The sequence below is a fragment of the Prionailurus bengalensis genome, chromosome D2, assembly GCF_016509475.1.
Source record: "Prionailurus bengalensis isolate Pbe53 chromosome D2, Fcat_Pben_1.1_paternal_pri, whole genome shotgun sequence".
Lineage (NCBI taxonomy): Eukaryota > Metazoa > Chordata > Mammalia > Carnivora > Felidae > Prionailurus > Prionailurus bengalensis.
The window spans coordinates 33705491-33724118 of record NC_057351.1 but is presented as its reverse complement, the minus strand read 5'-3'; the positions used below and the strand labels follow the sequence as shown (position 1 = coordinate 33724118).

General features: G+C 35.9%; 1 protein-coding gene across 9 annotated transcripts in view; it reads left to right on the top strand.

Annotated features, from left to right (window-relative positions):
- PPP3CB (protein phosphatase 3 catalytic subunit beta) overlaps nucleotides 1-18628 on the top strand; it is a 58934-nt gene that overhangs the window by 1190 nt on the left and 39116 nt on the right. For all 9 annotated transcript variants that reach the window (XM_043598065.1, XM_043598062.1, XM_043598064.1 and 6 more), the window contains exons 2-4: nucleotides 13963-14163; nucleotides 14845-14969; nucleotides 17663-17774. In XM_043598065.1, the coding sequence (XP_043454000.1) occupies nucleotides 13963-14163; nucleotides 14845-14969; nucleotides 17663-17774 (438 nt within the window). The remainder of the gene's footprint in view (nucleotides 1-13962; nucleotides 14164-14844; nucleotides 14970-17662; nucleotides 17775-18628) is intronic.

The following is an 18628-nucleotide window of genomic DNA, read 5'->3' as shown; positions in this document are numbered from 1 at the left end:
TTTCTTTATCGTATTACATTTATTTTGGAAAGGTAGATACTTCTTTTATTTGTTCATTTTCATTCAGCTTCTCAAATATACTGGTACAATGTTTAAACACTGTTAGTCCACTTTTTGCAATTTGACCAGAAATGTTTCCATTAAAATATTTAAGAACAAGAAAACCTTTTTCCTTTGTGTTTTTTTAATTTTAATTTTTCAATTTGGGCCTCCTTTAATGATAACACTGATTTGTATCCAGGCTTATGTAGACAATTTTTAAAAGTTAATGGTATATCCAGTTGGGCCAGTCATTGAAATGAGCTGATTAAAGAGTTTATGGAATCCTGAGAAATCTGTGTAAAAAGAGAAGAAGAGAAAAAAAGATTGGTAGTTCAGGCATTTATCCTAAGTTTTGCGGGGGTTGGGAACAGAGACATGGGCTGTCTCTTCTTTTTCTGAGTAGGTATATGAGTTGTATGTTCATTTCTCTGGGCACTTTTCCCCCTACTATTAGGACTAGTCACATTCCCTAACAATGAGTTTTTGCTATCCTTATGCTTGTGAGTCTTCTTGGTTTTTGTCATATATATGGTAATGTTTTCCCTGTACTGCTTTAATACGGTAAAAATAAGATTGCAAACATAAGGTATATTCCTTAGGGGTGAGTTGTGAATCCACAACAGTCATATTTATAGGTTATTGGTGTGGAATAAAAGTCCTTTGATTTAGGTAAATAGGAAAAGAGCTTGTTGGTGTAGAAAATTATACATTTATAGAATTATAAATAGAGCTCATGGATATAAGATCTCATGTGCTTGGTAGTATATTCTTCACCAGGACAATTTTGATTTCTTTATGGAATTCATTAGCAATTAGAAAGCCTGATAAGGATCACATGTTTAGAAATGGTGGAAACAGACTAGTTTGCCCTGCTCATCTCAGCTCTGGCTTCCTCAGAAATTACTGGGAAATTCACCTTTCATACAGAAACCATTTTTAGATTTCATCTTCAGGCTTCTTTCTTGCCTGCCTTCTTTCAGTAATTGTACCATAATGTTTTACTTGATGAGAGAGAACACCCTTGCCAGAAAATACATGACCACAGTGCTGGTTCAGCTTGTTAAAATCCAGATTTCTTATAAGTCTAGTATGTGCTAGTTTTGGATCTATACCATCTCATAGTAGTAATATTATGGACACCATCATTGGCATTGAGTACAGGTAGTCTTTTACTTTCTGAAACTTTTCCTTCTTGTCTCTAAATTTTATGCTCTTATACTTCTAGTTAGGAGGCCGGTTTTGAAGGGGATATAGATCTTTCTGTGTTAAAGATCATGTGCCTGAAGTTCACTTTCATGTGAAGTTTGAGATCTGGAAATACTGTAGGTGATTCATGTATTAACGTAATTAGCCTTTTAGTGAAATTATTATATCGCTGATTATGGATGATTAGGTTTCCTGGTTAGTTCAGGCAAATTCATTTCTGAGCCTACTCCAGCTGCTGCTGGCTCAGGTCAAATTCTGTTTGAAAGTTGCAGTAACCCAATGGTTTAGGTGAGATAATATGCCCTCTTAGCTATTTTCTGTTAAGCATTTTTCTGTTCTTCAGCTAAAATAAGAAGTTGGAAATAAAATAGAAACAAACTAGCAAAAATGGCTAATTGTATCTCCCTAAGTGCCTTACTGCCACATCAGCAAAATTGGTATTGTAATTGAAGCATAAAACCCTGAATTTATGTATATTGCTCTCCCTCCTCTCCCTCCCCCGCCAATTTACTTGACCTGAATTGTCCAGATGGTACCTTTTATTTCCACATATTTTTAAATACTTCTTTTAAGTGCTTTTTGCCATATAAATGAGGTCCCAGATTTGTAAAACTTGATTGTCTCTTGAGATTATTAGGTCTGTTAGTCTTGATATAAAAAATTCACCGTTATCACTTAGAGTGCATTGTCTATATTGTGTATATGTTCATTTAGTATGTACAATGTGACTCACTTTCTTTTGCATTCAATATTTTTTCCTTATTTCCTAGGTTATATTAATCTTATGTCTTAGGTGATCAGACTTTCAGATTGAACCAAAATGCTGAAGTATGTGTGTGTGTTGTTTTTTTAAGCTGATACATTTCTGATGGGCAGACTTAACATTCATTTAGGTTCTATTGCCAGCTGTCCTGCTTATAAATCTTAGGTCACTTGGCTCAAGAATTGTCTAGTACCTTAGTTTTATTAGGATTGTTTATTTTCATTACAGATTTTTAGATGACCCACATATGTCTTTGGGTCACATGGCTACTTCAGTGTTTCTTGCTAGTTCTATTTCATCATATTTTAAACCAACTTGAATTTTAATTTTTGTTTACAAAATGTATTTTGCAGACTTACCTATCCAAAAAGATAACTTTTTTTTTTTAAAGTTCATTTATTTATTTTGTGTGAAAGAGAGAACCAGCAGGGGAGGGGCAAAAAGGGAGGGGGACAGAGGATCCAAAGTAGGCTCTGTGCTGACAGCAGAGAGCCCAGTGCGGAGCTCTAACTCACAAACCTTGAGATCATGACCTGAGCTGAAGTCAGATGTTTAACTGATTGAGCCACCCAGGCGCCCCTAAAAAGATAACTCTTGAAAATGATTTTTCTTCTTCCTTCCACCCCCATTAAACTGTTAAGCTTACTAAAATAAATCTTCAGTACCATGTGTCCTAAAGAAAGTGAGGGAACAGAGAAAATTGTGTGTGTGTGTGTGTGTGTGTGTGTGTGTGTGTGTGTGTATGAGAGAGAGACAGAGATAGAGGGAGGGAGAAAGAGAGGAAAGGAGAGAACATTGTGGTAATGGTCTTCTTAGAAGGAAAATGCCAAGGAGGAAATACAGCTGCTCAGTAGTAAGGCAAAAGCTCAGGTTCCAGAGCTATTCGATGAATTAGCAAGAATTGTAAGGAAAAGTTTGGTGAAAAGAATCTTAATTTATTAAATGAGGTTTATCTTAATACCAGTCATATGACCTCATTTCATTTTATCATAAAAGTGTTTATTTACACACAGATAAAATTAGCTGAAGATAATTGGGCATCCTTGTATGTTATGTAAAATTTATTTTGGAACACCAGAATAATCAAATAGCAAAATATTTATTAAATGCCTGCTGTATGCTAAGAACTGTAGGGAGACAACAAAAGTATAAAAAATGAAAAACAAACTTGGTCCTTGAAGAAATAAGTATTCATGAGAAGTTATATATGTCATAAGGATGGGTCGTTAATTGCTAGATAAGTGACAGAGCCAGTGACTCTTTTGGGTTCAACGGAGATAGTGATGACTCTGGACTGGAATGGTCTAACAAGGGTTTGTATAGGAAGAAAGAGACCTTGAAGGAAGGGTAGGATATAAATAGGCAGAGGATTGGAACCACTTATTTGTGCAACATTTATTGAGTACCAAAGCATAATTATTAGGCATTGAGGATACGGGCTTGGATTAGATACAATTTAAGTAAGGTAGATTCTCTTGGAGTGCTGGCACTCTAGTGAGGGAGATATCATTGCAAATAAATAATATAACAAATTTTGTACAAAGTGCTATTGGAGCTATAAAGAAGGAGTTGACTCCCTTATTTGGAGAAAAAGCATCAGTGAGAGGATTATGTTTTGAGGTGAGCCTTGAAGGATGAGAAGAATTTTTCCAGAAAGGAGGTAGGACTGGAGTAGGGAAAATAGCAGAAAGGCATGGAGTTGGGAGAGGGGCGGGGGGTGGAAAGCTTGAAAATTTGTGACAGTAGTATGTAAAGTACCTGGCTGGGAGTGGCAGGAGGTGAAGTTGGAAACAGTCTTTTGTACACTAAGTTGAGGAGCTGAAATTTAAGCTAATAATCAGTATAGTCTCTGGATGATTAAGAACACAGGCTCTGGAATCCAATTGCCTGGGTTTGAATCCTAGTTCAACCTTAATAACCTCTCCACTGTAGACAAGATACTTAATGTCACCAAGCTTCAATGTTCTCATCTGTAAAACAGAGTTAATAAAGTATTATTATGGGGTTTTTGAAGGATTAATGGAGATGGACCAAATAAAGTACATGGGCTGGCACATGATAAATATTCAACGAACGGTAGCCATTATTATTATTGAACGTTTTAAAATAGAAGAGTGATCCAGTATCTTGGTTTTTGAAAGGTAATATAGTATTGTGTAGAACAAAATAATAGCAGGGAAGATGCTTGGAGTATCAGAAGATTGGGGCATCTGGGTGGCCCAGTTGATAAAGTATCTGACTTTGGCTCAAATCCTGATAACGCAGTTTGTGAGTTTGAGCCTGGCATCAGGCTCTGTGCTGACAGCTCAGAGCCTGGAGCCTGCTTTGGATTCTGTGTCTCCCTCTTTCTCTGTCCCTTCCCTGTTCATGCTGTCTCTCTCTCTCAAAAAATGAAAAAGTGTTAAAAAAAATTTTTTAGAGTATCAGAAGATTAATTATTGAATTTTAATTTTCTTTAATTTTAACGTTTTTATTTTCGAGAGAGAGAGAGAGAGAGAGAGAAACCAAGGGAGGGGCAGAGGGAGAGAGAGAATCTGAAGCAGTCTCCAGGCTCTGAGCTGTCAGCTCAGACCCCAACGTGGAGCTCAAACTCACGAACCATGAGATCATGACCTGACCTGAAGTCGGGTGCCCAATCGACTGAGCCACCTGGGTGCTCCTAATTATTGAATTTTAGGTAGAGTATTCCAAGTTTGTAGAGTGGACAAAATTGAAAAGATTGTAGGGGGCACTTGAGTGGCTCAGTTGGTTAAACATCCAACATTGGCTCAGGTCATGATCTCATGGTTTGTGAGTTTCAGCCCTGCATTGGGCTTGCTGCTCTCAGTGCAGAGGCTGCTTTGAATCCTCTGTTCCCCTTTCTCTGCCCCTCCTCTGCTTTCTCTCTCTCTCAAAAACAAATAAACATTAAAAAAAAAAAAACTTAAAAACAGAAGATTGTAGCAATTCTAGGGGAATAAAAATTCTTTCTTCAGCATCTCAGGAGCAAAGTAGTCCAAGTACAAAATGACCAAAGCATGAATTAAGGGAATGAGAAACCAGATATGATACAAATTCTGAATAATATTAGAAGGTAGTTCCTATTGGATCAGTGATTGGGTATGGGAACAGAAGAGCAAAACTTTTTAAGTAGACAATGATCAGACTAATTTTGCTTTAAGGATTGATTAAATTGAACAATTGTAGTTGGAGGCAAAGATTGGAATGGCATGTAAAAGACTGGGAATGGTCAAGTAGAGAAGGATCTTAGGAATAAGTTTCAGGCTTTTTATTCCTCTTTATTCCCCCCCCCCCTTTATTCTTTAGTTCTTAAGAAACTACACAAAATTTTTGAGTAAGTTAATCTAGCAGTAAGTTAATCAAGGGGAAGGGAAAGTAGAGCTGAGTTAGATTTTTTTAGTACACAAAGTGATAAGAATTGAACTAGTATTGCAGCAATGGAGATACAAGAAAATGAAGAGAATTTGAAGATCAATAGGACTTGGAGTCCTGAAAGAGAACAATGACACCAAAATTTTAAGTCCCAGTGACAGAGAATGGTGATAACCATGACAAAAGTAAGACAGGAAGGATAACCAATTTTGAGGGAAAGGTACTATATTCAAATCACCACCACAGACTAAAAGGAATCCAAGGAATACCTTGAAATTTTGAAGACTGTGCTGTAGGTTTTATTGAATCTGTTCTTAGAGGATGTGGCCAGTGCATGCTTCTGTCTCTAGCACCTGGGTGGGTTATGCCCTTTTTCATGATGAGAAGACTTTTTGTCAGAAGAGCATTGTCATTTTGTTGGTATAGGACAGATTGTACTGGAGTAGCATTCTGACCTCAATTTCAGCCATGATTCTGCCCCTTACTAGTTGAAACACTTGAGAGAGCCATTTAACTTCTCTGAACCTGTTTTCCCTTTTGTGAAATAGGGATAAAACCTGCCCTACTAAACCCCCAGGATGCCTCTGAAAATCATGTAGGATTATGTATGTGAAAGTACTTTGTAAACAAAGCAGTATAAATATACTGTCTTTGCTATATAGTGTCAAGATATACAAGTATTTTAGAAATTATGTCATCAATTTAGTAGACATTCAATGGTAACAGTGTTCTAATCACTGTGTAGTTAAGAAAGACATAGCCCCCTCCCTTCCAAAGAGTTCATAAGCATGTAGGGGAGACATATTTACAGTGTAATTGTTAAGTGCCATGATATAGGTCTTCATTATATGCTATGCTATAGGACCACAAAGGAAGGGACACCATTAACCTAGTCTGGGAACATGAAGAATTTTCAAGAATTGGAACACTGAAGTGACATTTAAAGACAAGGAGAGGTTAGGTAAAAGATGGGAATAGTGTACCCCCAAACAATAGGGTGTTCGAAAGTATGGAGATTAAAAATAAGTGATGTAATTTTAAAATGAAAATAAGTATCTGGAGTGTAGAATGTATCTGGAATGTGAGGTAGTGACAAAAGATGACGGTTGGAAATGTAGGCAAGGTTCAGATCACAAGGGATCTCGCATGCCATGTGAAGATAAAGAATTTGGATTTTGTATAATAAAGCCAGTCTTGAATCAAGAGAAGGTTGAGATTTGAATTTTAGAAAGCATATTCTGAGTGTTGTAGAGTAGACAAAATTGGAAAGATTGTAGTAATTCTAGAATAGAAGCCCTTATTCAGTGTCTCAGAACCAAATGAGCAGAAACGGTTCAGGTAATTATTTAGGACCTATTGGCCATGGAGGGTGAGAAATAAAGAGAATTCTAGGACAATTCCTTGATGGGAACTATGGATAATAGTTTAGGGGGGAAAATCACACACTAAATTTTGGACATACTCAATTTGAGATATGTATGGAAAATCCCAGTGGAGATATTTGATAGTTTACTGGGAATCTGGAGTTTAGGGGAGGGCTTTCGACTGAGCAGTCTATTATTTGAGGGTCCTCAAAATGTAGATTTTAGTTGAAACTGTAGTTATGAATGAGATCACTAATTCAGAGCAGTATGATAGGAGAGCCAAGGACAGAATCATAGAACACACACTGACATTTAAGGATCAGGAGAAAGACTAGAAGTCCATGAAATAGACCAATCAGTTGTGACCAGAGAAGTAGAAGAAAAACCAGGTGAATGCTTTCAAGAACCCAAGAGAGAAGAGAGTTATAAGGTGGAGGAATAGAGCAGAAACCAGATAAATATGGGTTAAGGAAAATAGACAAAAAGTCAAAAAAGGAAGATACCCATTGCAGATCTTAATACCCTTTCAAAAAGCTCAGTTCTCAAAATAAAGGATATATGGCAGAAACAGGGATGAGGAGTAAAAGAGAGTTACTTGTTTGAATTAAAAAAAAATTTTTTTTTAACATTTATTGCTGAGGGACAGAGCACAAGCAGGGGAGAGCCAGAGAGGGAGGGAGACACAGAATCTGAAGCAGGCTCCAGGCTCTGAGCTCTCAGCACAGAGCCTGACGCAGGGCTCAAACCCGCGAACTGCAAGATCATGACCTGAGCCAAAGTTGGATGCTTAACCGACTGAGCCACCCAGGTTCCCCCTGAATTTTTAAGATCATAAAGATTTAAGCATGTTTAATTGCTCAAAGGAAAGACCCAGTGGAGAAGCAGAGGCAGAGGAAACAATAGAATCATAGGAGGGGTGGAGGGGATGACTGCAGTTAAGAGGTTGGGGGAGTGGGATTCAGGATACAAATAGTGTTTAGTAAAGGATAGGAGTATCTCTTCCTCAGATGGGGAGAGATTTAAAGATGCATACTGGTGTAGACGTGTGGATGGAGAGGAGGGAAGTGAAGTTTGGTCTGAAGGCCTCCATTTTCTCTGAAATTGGACACAAAGTTGATTTACTGAGTAAGAGATAAAGTGAGTGACGGTTCAAGAAAGGGGACCATTTGAAATTTCTACTGAGAAGCATGGGAGACAGAATGTTTAATAGGATTGCTGAGAAGTGCCAGTGACCGACTACATTGGGGACCATGAATTTGTAGTAGCACAGAGCCATTTTGATGATTTTATACTTAGCACCCAAGTTTAGAAGCTAATTCATCCAAGAATTGCAGGTTTCCCTTATAGGTAGAATAAGACAAAAGGGCAAAACAATTTAGAATGTTGTTTAGAAAGTGGGTGAATGATGGAATACTTTAAAAGTATAAGAAGCAAAGGTATCCAGAAGGGAGTTGATAAGGAGGGGTTGTCTAGGTTTTTAATACAGTTGAAGAATAGATGGAGTAATGGGAGTGGAACTGAAAGGTTAGGAGGTTTTAATCATTGAGAGATTGGAGTTCAGGATTTCAGAGGTGGAGCAGTAATTATGGTCAAGGCTGAGGAGTTGAAGTGGAGTGGAACTCAAACTTCTCAGTTCTTATGTTTTAGGTAGATCATTCTGCATGGACATTGATGGTGGGATTTAGCATGGAGAAGGCCTGCAAGCCAGGAGCTGGAGTTGCATGTGAGAAATGACTAGAAGTTTAGAAGATGGCAGGGACAAGGATAAACTATATAGAAGGCATGAGCCTCAAAGGAGAAGGTATTTTTTTCTTCAGTGGAGTGATGAAGTTGGAAATGGTAATGCAAAGCAACACTTAAGACTAAAGCCTTCTCTGCTAAGAGTAGTGGAGTGTGGAAGAATGCACAGCATCTATTTTGAAAAAAGGGTTTGAAAAGTATTATCCTTCAGGATAACTAAGATTTAACTAAGATAAAGAGATGAAGACAGCATTACTGTGAAGATCTAAAGTGTGTGTGTGTGTGTGTGTGTGTGTGTGTGTGTGTGTGTGTGTGTGTGTGTGTTGGGGGAAGAGGGATGAGTTAAAAAAATAATGAGGCACCTGGGTGGCTCAGTCAGTTAAGTGACCAACTTCGGCCCAGTTCATGATCTGGTGGTTTGTGGGTTTGAGCCCCACATCAGGGTCTCTGCTGTCAGTCCAGAGCCTGCTTTGGATCTTCTGTCCCCGTCTCCTTTTGCCCCTCCCCCATTTTCTCTCTCTCTCTCTCTCTCTCTCTCTCTCTCAAAAATATTTTTTTTAAATTATGGGGGGCGCCTGGGTGGCGTAGTCGGTTAAGCATCCGACTTCAGCCAGGTCACGATCTCGCGGTCCGTGAGTTCAAGCCCCGCGTCAGGCTCTGGGCTGATGGCTCAGAGCCTGGAGCCTGCTTCCGATTCTGTGTCTCCCTCTCTCTCTGCCCCTCCCCCGTTCATGCTGTGTCTCTCTCTGTCCCAAAAATAAATAAACGTTGAAAAAAAAATTAAAAAAATAAATAAATAAATAAAATGATGGGATTTCTGGAGGCTTAAATGAAGAGGATTGAGAAGGAGAACAGCCAGAGATGGCATGGTGTAAGAGAAATACTGAGAAAAAGTCAGAAATGTAGATGACAGGAGAGACTTCATTTGGATAGTTGCCAATAATGGCAATGATCAGAAGCACAGGCCTCTGAATGATTCTTTGTAGTAAAGTTGTTCATTTGGCATAGGCTGCATGTACCCCAGTTGGTGTTGGTGGCCTTGTAGGGCTAGCTAATACTTTTGTAGCCTTTGCTTAGAGTTGGAGAATAGGAGTTAGTTGATTTCTAGGATTCCTTACCCAGTAGTAGAAAAAGTGTATCTGTTCTTCCCCTTTCCCTGGTCAATACTATCCCTGGTTTGTTTTTCCAACTTCCTAAATTAAAACTTGCTTTATACATTTTTTTAGTTGCCATACATTAAATCTGAATGAAAATAACTTGTGAATGTTATTGATTACTATATAGATGTGTGTGCTTCATGCCAAAATTTGGGTTAAAGGAAATGTTTCAACAGAATAGTTGGTCAAATGAATATTACCAATTCAAGTTTCCTAGTGTTGGAAACTTGGTGATTTGAGATTATTTTGTAGCTCTTTATTCTAGCTAATCCTCATTTTTAGCCATCTCAGTTATTGACCATTCACATTACATTTGCATATATTTATATTCTGCTTTTTTCCTATCATAAATATAGGAGAGTAGGAAAAATAGTCTGAAAATAAGGAGGAAAAATATATTAGAAGAATATCCTAGAAAATAGGAATAATTGGCTAAAGATGAATTAGAAATAAAAAGAAAAACTTTTTTTTGTTTATTTATTTTGAGAGAAGTACACATGCACGAGTGGGGGAGGGGCAGAGAGCAAGGGAGCAGACTTTGCTTGAGCTCAATCTCCCAAACAGAATGGTGAGATCATGACCTGAGATGAGATCAGGTCAGATGCTTAATTGAGCCATCCGGGCTCCCCAAAAGAAAAAAATTTAAAAGTCTGAAAATAGATGGGAATGCTGTAAAATGACTTAGGAATTAAAGTAGTTGAGAAAAAAAAAATATATATATATATTTTTTTTATTAGAGGGTGTGTGCAAGTGGAGGGGGGCAGAGAGACAGAGAATCTTAAACAGGCTCCATGCTCAGGGCAGAACCTGATGTGGGGCTTTATTCCATAACCCTGGGATCTTGACCTGCATCGAAATCAAGAGTCAGGTATTCAACGGACTGAGCCACCCAGGAGCCCCAAGAATATTAATTTTTGATGACAAAAATTTTTTTTAACTCTTTGACCAGTAGGGTCAATAATTAACCCCCTGTTAGGCCAAATTCTATTTGATTGGCTTTCTTTTGCCTGGTCAGATCACCCGCTACAACTCCTCTCTCCTTCTACAAAGAGCACATGCCTTTTTCCTCTTATGCCTTTCTACATGCCTTTCCTTATTTACTGATATATTAAAATATATTCTATTGAAACTTCATTTTCTAATTTCAGCATTGTGTTGTTAGAACAACACTGATCTAAAGTTTTCATCTGCTTTTATCTGTGATGGCATTTCTTTATCTTTCAACCTGTACATTCCTTAGAATGTATTCCAGCTAGTCTTGGCATGTAGAAGTATGCCTTGAGTTGAAAAAGTGGAAGAGCATAGGTCTATAGATGACTTACCATGAGCAGTTTTTTTAGATAAATAAAGGCACTTTGGCTCTTGGGGGTAATACTTCAGTGTGAATTGCAGTGGAGCATTCACAGTGTGCATGAAAATACGTAGTAACACTGGTGACTGGTTGAATTGTGGGGATGGGGCTGGTCTCCCAGTTGGGTTTTTAGGAAGTTCTGCAGTTTGAATAGAATTCAGCCAGGAGTGGAACTTTGTTGTTGATTATTAGAAAGTATATATAATCTAGAATGCAACATCTTAAAGAGTATCTGTTTTCCTGAATAGAGTGCTAAAAAATTTTTCTTGGCCTGATGAGAAAAATTGGATCCCATCTTGATCTCAGAACTTTGTGTTTGAGATATTTAAGCTTTTCCTTTTTGTAATGTCTCAGAGCACCTTGTGATTTATTTAGCAATCAGTTATTAAAATCTGCAGTTCTTAAACAATTAGTTTACTGATTAGGGGCAAGTTTGGTCTGTTTAGTCTATGGCTAGAGAAAAACATACTTGAACAGAGATTTTTATTTTATTAGACTCTGGACATACTATATTTGAGGGAACAAAATGTGTTTTAATGCTTTGTTCTAAATGTGGTAAAAAGTAATGGGAATATATGTGTTCTAATGAAGAGCAAGTAAAGAAGTTCCAATTTTGTTTTACTAAGTATCAAAGAAAGCAAGAGGGATTGGTGATTTCAAAGTCTTTTAGAATTGGTTGACATCCCTCTGCCTAGTTCTTATCTCACTTACAGAGTATTGAGTTAGTCCTGTCCCCCCCCCCCCCCCCCCCCCAGTAAGATAGAACATGGTTACTAATTATTCTTTCTCAGGTAATTGATATAATTCTAACCCAGGCTCCAGTTTTTAGTTTTTTTAGTTTAAGTTGAAATGTAAAGAAGCAATTGGTCCTATACATTTCCAGGCTTCTGTATAATAATTGATAATTACAGTGATGACTCTGAAACATCAAGAAAATACTATATGGTGTATGCCCAAATATAAAGTGAGTTTTTTCTAAAACAATATTTCAGAAAAGAGGGAGCTGCCTTACATTTGAGACTATATACAGACTTTTACTATAAATTCTCTTGCTTTGTTTTAAGAAACAAAGTACTATTTGGTAAAGAGCGTAAAACTACTTCAAGCTGATTTTGAATGTTTAATGAGGCTACTTGTTGGAGTCAGTGAAAAGGAGTCAAATAAATTTAACAGATATGTAGTAATTTTTCCTAGGTATAGAACCTCAAAATTGTGCTAGATACTGTTGAAAATAGACCTTTTAGTTTCCCATTCTGTTTCCCAATAGCAGTTTTAGAGTACAGTTGGTAATATATATGGGAACTGTGGCTTAGGATTAATTTGCAGTGATAACATTTTATGTGTATTCAATAAGTGATATATCAAACAACTTGAATGAAAGTGAAGATTAGCCTTTGAAAAAAGTGTTAGATGACTTAAAAATGCCTCCAGTGATAAGGAATTCATTACATACATTTGATGTCAAAGATGCGCATAAAGATTTTGAATGAAGATGTTTTGTAAAACAGGAGGTAGGAGAAAAAGCAGTATTTCAAAATTACCATTTATTAATGCTGTTTTAAATCTATGTGCGCAGCGTGCCTGGTTGGCTGAGTCAGTTAAACGTCCAACTCTTGATTTGGGCTCAGGTCATGATCTCACGGTTCGTGAGATTGAGCCCTGCATCATCGGTGCTGTCAGCACAGAACCTGCTTGGATTTCTTTCTCTCCTTCTTCCTCTGCCCCTCTCCCCCCTCTCAAAAATAAATAAACACTAGGGGAAAAAATCTATATTTGCATCTAAATGAATTTAAATTTTATAAATATTTGTTTTATCTATATCTCTAAAAGTTTCTTTAAGAAAAAATTTTTTAATGTTTATTTATTTTTGAGAGACAGAGACAGAAAGAGAGAGAGAGAGAGAGAGAGAGTGCAAGAGGGGGAGGGGCAGAGAAAGAGGGAACCACAGAATCTGAAGCAGGCTCCAGGCTCTGAGCTGTCACCACAGAACCTGACGTGGGGCTCTAACTCATGAACATGACCTGAGCTGAAGTTGGATGCCCAACCAACTAAAGCCACCCAGGCGCCCCTAAGGTTTCTTGGTTTTTTTTGTTTATTTGTTTGTTTTTTAAGAGGAACTAGCTGTTTTTTTAAATGTTTGAGAGAGAGAGAAAGAGAGCAAGTGGAGGAAGGGCAGAGGGAGGGAGAGAGAGAATCCCAAGTACGTTCCTCACTGTCAGTGCAGAGCCTGTCGTGGGGTTTGATCTTATGACTGTGAGATCAAGACCTGAGCTGAAATCAAGAGTTGGATGTTTAACTGACTGAGCTACCCAGGTGACCCTAGCTCTCTTTTTTTTTTTTAATGTTTATTTATTTTTGAGAGAGAGAGAGAGGCAGAGATAGCAGGGAAGAGAGAGAATCCCAGACAGGCTCCATGCAGCCAGCACAGAGCCTGACGTGGGTGAACCGTGAGATCATGACCTGAGCCAGAATTAAGAGTTGAATGCTCAACCAACTGAGCACCCAGGTGTCCCTGGAGAGTTTCTTTTCAAGTTGGGCAGAAAACATTGTTTTTAACTTCCTTATTATAAACATGGTATGTCACTTTATATTTGGGATTTCTTTCTATTCAGGTTTAAGTTACATTTATTGTGCTTCCTTAAGGTGAAGAGTGTATGTTTTGAGAATTCTGCCAAAAAATGTTATCGCTTAAAGAAAACTTTAGTTATCCTGAAAGAACTTTTAATTTTGAGGCAGTTCATTTCTCTAATAAGTCTCAACAAAGAACATGCTATTATATATAAATAAAAAGTATAATTTGATTACTCTTTTTTAAAAAACCTTTTAAAAAATTAACACCTCTATCCAGTAAATAAATAAACACTCTAGCTTTTCAAGTTTTACTTTTGTTTATCTAGATCCATTAATTAGTATTTATGTTAATATATTAATGGTGATTTATTTTTTATTAATTAAAAAAAATTGCAGCTGTACCTTTTCCCCCAACACATCGCTTGACATCTGAAGAAGTATTTGATATGGATGGGATACCCAGGGTTGATGTTCTGAAGAATCACTTAGTAAAAGAAGGTCGGGTAGATGAAGAAATTGCACTTAGAATTATCAATGAGGGTGCTGCCATCCTTCGGAGAGAGAAAACCATGATAGAAGTAGAGGCTCCAATTACAGGTATACTTATTTATGTTTTGGATATTGTTTTTTTGATTATACCATTATTTGGTTGCTTGGATATAGGGCTGCTTATTCTTCAGCGTATGGTATACTAAATTAATATTACATGGACATTATCTTGAATTTCCAAATTATTTTTTGTAATTTTTTTTAATTTTTGCCTGTTTTTAGTGAATAAGCATGATCCTAAGTAACCTGAGTGCAGAAGTTGGTCTAATATGTTTTTGTGAAGGTTTCATCAGTTGTGTTGGCCATAATCCAATTTGATTCAACAAATTCTTATTTACTTTGCTTTCAATTATTAGGGGAAAATACCTCAGTGTCAACATAGCAGTCAATAGAAAGTGTTGCGTTAGAATGGAGATTTTAACTGCCACCATTATAATTTTGTAATCTTAAAACATAAGCTTGGCTTCCTGAAGAGGAACTTTATAAATTTAGGTGAAAATTTTGTCACTAACTACAAATTTCATTATTTTTGTTAAATCTTGTTCTAGATCTTGAGCACATGAACACTTGGGTACATCATCCCTATTAGGACTCTTCATAGACTCTGACTTCCTTCTGAGACATTTCTTGATAGAATTTACATTATTTCTTATGTGAAAGAAATTAGAATTTAAGTAAAATTTGTTATTTCAGAGTTTTTTTTCATATCTAATAATCTTCTTGTTTCAGTGTGTGGTGACATCCATGGCCAATTTTTTGATCTGATGAAACTTTTTGAAGTAGGAGGATCACCTGCTAATACACGATACCTTTTTCTTGGTGATTATGTGGACAGAGGTTATTTTAGTATAGAGGTAATAATCATAATACTGTCATTTGATTTGCTTTTAAGTGTTACCATAGATGATTTCCATTAATTCCTAGTAAAATAAGTTCCTTAAAGTACCTATATTGGGTTCTTTTTAATACCTCTGCATATTCTGAAGTTTTTAGGTAAAACTACTATTTATTCTCTTCCGCCTTTCAAACTATTCTATTTTCTTTGTATTACTATGTTTATGAAATTATAATTGCCATTTTTCCCAGTGGAAATTATGTACAAACTGAGGGTTCTTTATTGTTCTGTTATCTAGTGGCCCTAAGGAGCTAGTGCTATTTATCTCTTTTGCCCCTAAAGGCATTAATTACCCCATGTGAAAAAAGATTAATTGAATTTTCTCTGATTAAATAAAACATACTATAATGCTTTTATTGCTTAAACCGTAGTGCTTCTATCCCACCTTCTATAGCTATTAAGACCCAAGTCTTTTGTGTATTCTGAAAGTATTCATTTCTTTTAAAAAACTTAAGAGGCATTAAAATGACCTATTGATCATTACTTAACAATACATGGTTCTTTTTGCTCCTTTTATTTCTCTAATTATATAAATAAAATAAGGTAAATATAGAACAATCTGCCGTTTCTAATATATGCATCTCTCTTCTTTTTTAATTGAAAATGTGGCCATATTATAATGTTGTTCTGTAACTTGCTTTTTTCATATATCTCTATACTGTGATGTCTTTCCAGGTCAGTATATATAAATTTATAATATTTTTAATAGCTGCATTATATTCCGTTGAATAAACAAACCACAATTAATTTCATCGATTTTTTATTGTTAGACACTTACGGTGTTCTCAGTTTTTTGTCATTCCAAATGATACCTCAGTGAACCAGGTTTTGTATATATGTATATATATATCTTTGCACACTTGCTAAATTATTTCTGTGGGGCAGATTCTTGGAGGTAAAATTGTTGGATAAAAGCTCTACTAATAGGTACTTATGTTGAGCATTTACTATGTTCCAAGCATATTGTAAGCACATAACACACACTGATTAATTGAATCCTCACAACAACAATATGAAATAAGTAGTGTTACTTTATCCATTTTATGGATGAGGAACCTGAGGCCGTGCCCAAGGACACATTGTTAGTAAGCAGTACAGCCAGTCTTATTCCAAGCCTGTACTCTTAACCACCTCTCCCAGTAGACAATTAAAGCTTTACCTGGTGCATTTCCATGCTGGTTCCTGTTGTTTATATCCCCTTCTCCAGTATTTTTAACCTCCTTTCTGAGGTATGCTAGGATTCATAGTGAGGAAGGAGTTCAGGGCCCTGGCCACCCAAATTCCCTAAGGAATTTTGTTACTCCCCCCTGAGTTGTTCTTCCTTTATTCATAGTTTCTTCATCAGTCGCCTTAAACTTCCCCCACAGTTGCAAGGAAATCAGAAAATGGCCCTTCTTAACAAAAAGATTGGGGGCTTTGGAAAAACAAAATGAACAATTTTAGGAAGCTTATTGGGAACTAAGCATATTGGTGTGTATGTCCTTGTATTAGAATGTTTTGTAGCTGACTCTTTTAATATATTTTACTGTTACAAAAGGAAAATAATAAAGAAAGCAAAAAAGACAGAGTTTAATAAGTATTTCCCTGGCTTAATTTCTTTTTTCCTTGTGAATAAAATGAAGGTGTGAATAGTTAAAGATTTTAATATACCTTAACTTGTTAAAAATAAAGTTTGTTTTTCTTCTTGTGTATAATTATATTTCCATATGAAATGTCTTTCCTTTTTTTTTTTTTTTTTTTTTAACCAAATAAATAAAATGTGAGTCTCTTGTGTTAAATATATTTAGAGGGGTGCCTGGCTGGTTCAGTCAGTAGAGCATGCGACTCTTGATCACAGGGTTGTGAATTCGAGCCCCACGTTGGGTATAGATATTGCTTAAAAATAAAACCTAAATAAATAAATAAATCTACTTAGAGAAAAGCATCTGCTTTACTGCTTATTTTAATATTCTTCTTTTTTAAATTATACTTTCTTTGAATCAGTTTAGATAATAAGCCCCTACCTTATGTAAGGCAACAAGTATAACCAACAAAATAAACATAAAAAATGGGCATTGCCTTCGTAACACAGCATGGCATAATGATTAAGATCAGAAGATCAGATTCCTATCTCTTAAAAGTTTTTGTAATTTCAGACAAGTTACTTGAGCTCTTTGCTTCAGTCTCCTCATTTATAAAATAGAGATAATATTATTTACTTCATAGAGTTGTTTGAGGAACAAATGAGGGGTATTAAATATGTAGTGCTTGATACATTGTAAGTACTCAATAAATGGTAGATGCTGTTATTTTTGACACTGTTATTATTTTATTTATTGATATACCTAAGAAGGAAACCAATCTGCTGATTGTTTTTACAACAAATAGTCTATAAATCTAAAGTAATTTAATAGATTGACTCATTCATTCAACAGATATTTATTATTCTTTTGCTGTTTGGTAGGTACTTTTCTAGGAGTGGAGGATGAGTGTGAATAAGATGAAAAAGTCCCTGATTTCATAGAGCTTATATTTTAGTAAAGGACAAAGAGAAAAAGATAGTAAAGAATAACAGAGATTGTAAGGACAATAGAGTTAGAGGAAAAGGAACAAAGATCAAACAACTTAAACAAAAAGATAAGTTAAATTCACTTAAAACATTTTCTTTTGCAGTGTGTCTTATATTTATGGGTCCTGAAGATTCTTTACCCAAGCACATTATTTCTTCTGAGAGGCAATCATGAATGCAGACACCTTACTGAATATTTTACCTTTAAGCAGGAATGTGAGTATTGCCATGAGAAATACTTTCACTTCCTCAGTAATCTTTTGGAATGAGGTAGTAAGAGTTTGGAAAATTTACAGTGCAACATTAAGAACAGATTTTGTGTCCAAACACATAAAGCTTTAAGGATGATTGTCAGGAGCTCTCTAGTGGTTAATGGTGTTTCATTCAGACATTTTCATTTCAGTATTTCCTGTTAAGTTTGCCTTTATAGATTTATGAAACAGTTTTGAGTTTTGTACATAGTTTTAATGTTTAAGTGATTTTTTTTTAACAGGAAGACTAAAACTAAAAGGAAAAAAATTGTTTTTGCATTAGAGACTTTTGTCCCCCAATATTGAAGCTCTCTCATGAAGCTTCTTAAATTATTCATGCTGTCATCATTGCAGATTTTACCCCATTTCTCTCTTAAATTATTGTGGCAATGGCAGTCTATAATAGCCAGAAGCAACAATATGATATAGGGCAGTATTTGATCTTTTTTTCACATCTCTTAACTGTGTGCTTATTAAATTAATATTCATGACTATACTAAGTCTTAGAGTTAAGTTCTAAGAGTAGAAATAATTTCAGAATTATGGAGACTCATGATCCAGTAAAGATCATATTACTAGAGACTTTCAGTAAAAGAAGAAAAATATAGTGGTAAGTAATGGCAGAGGGGGCAAAGTCAGATAACTTCAAAGATCAGGTAGGTAACCTAAATGAATAGGTTATGAATAATAACATAATAAAAATAATAAAATAATGCAAATAAATAATGAAATAATAATAAATAAATGAATAAAGATGAGACCTGGAAAGTACATTGACCAAAAGCAATCAGTTTAAAAATTTTATTAAACCACAGTGCT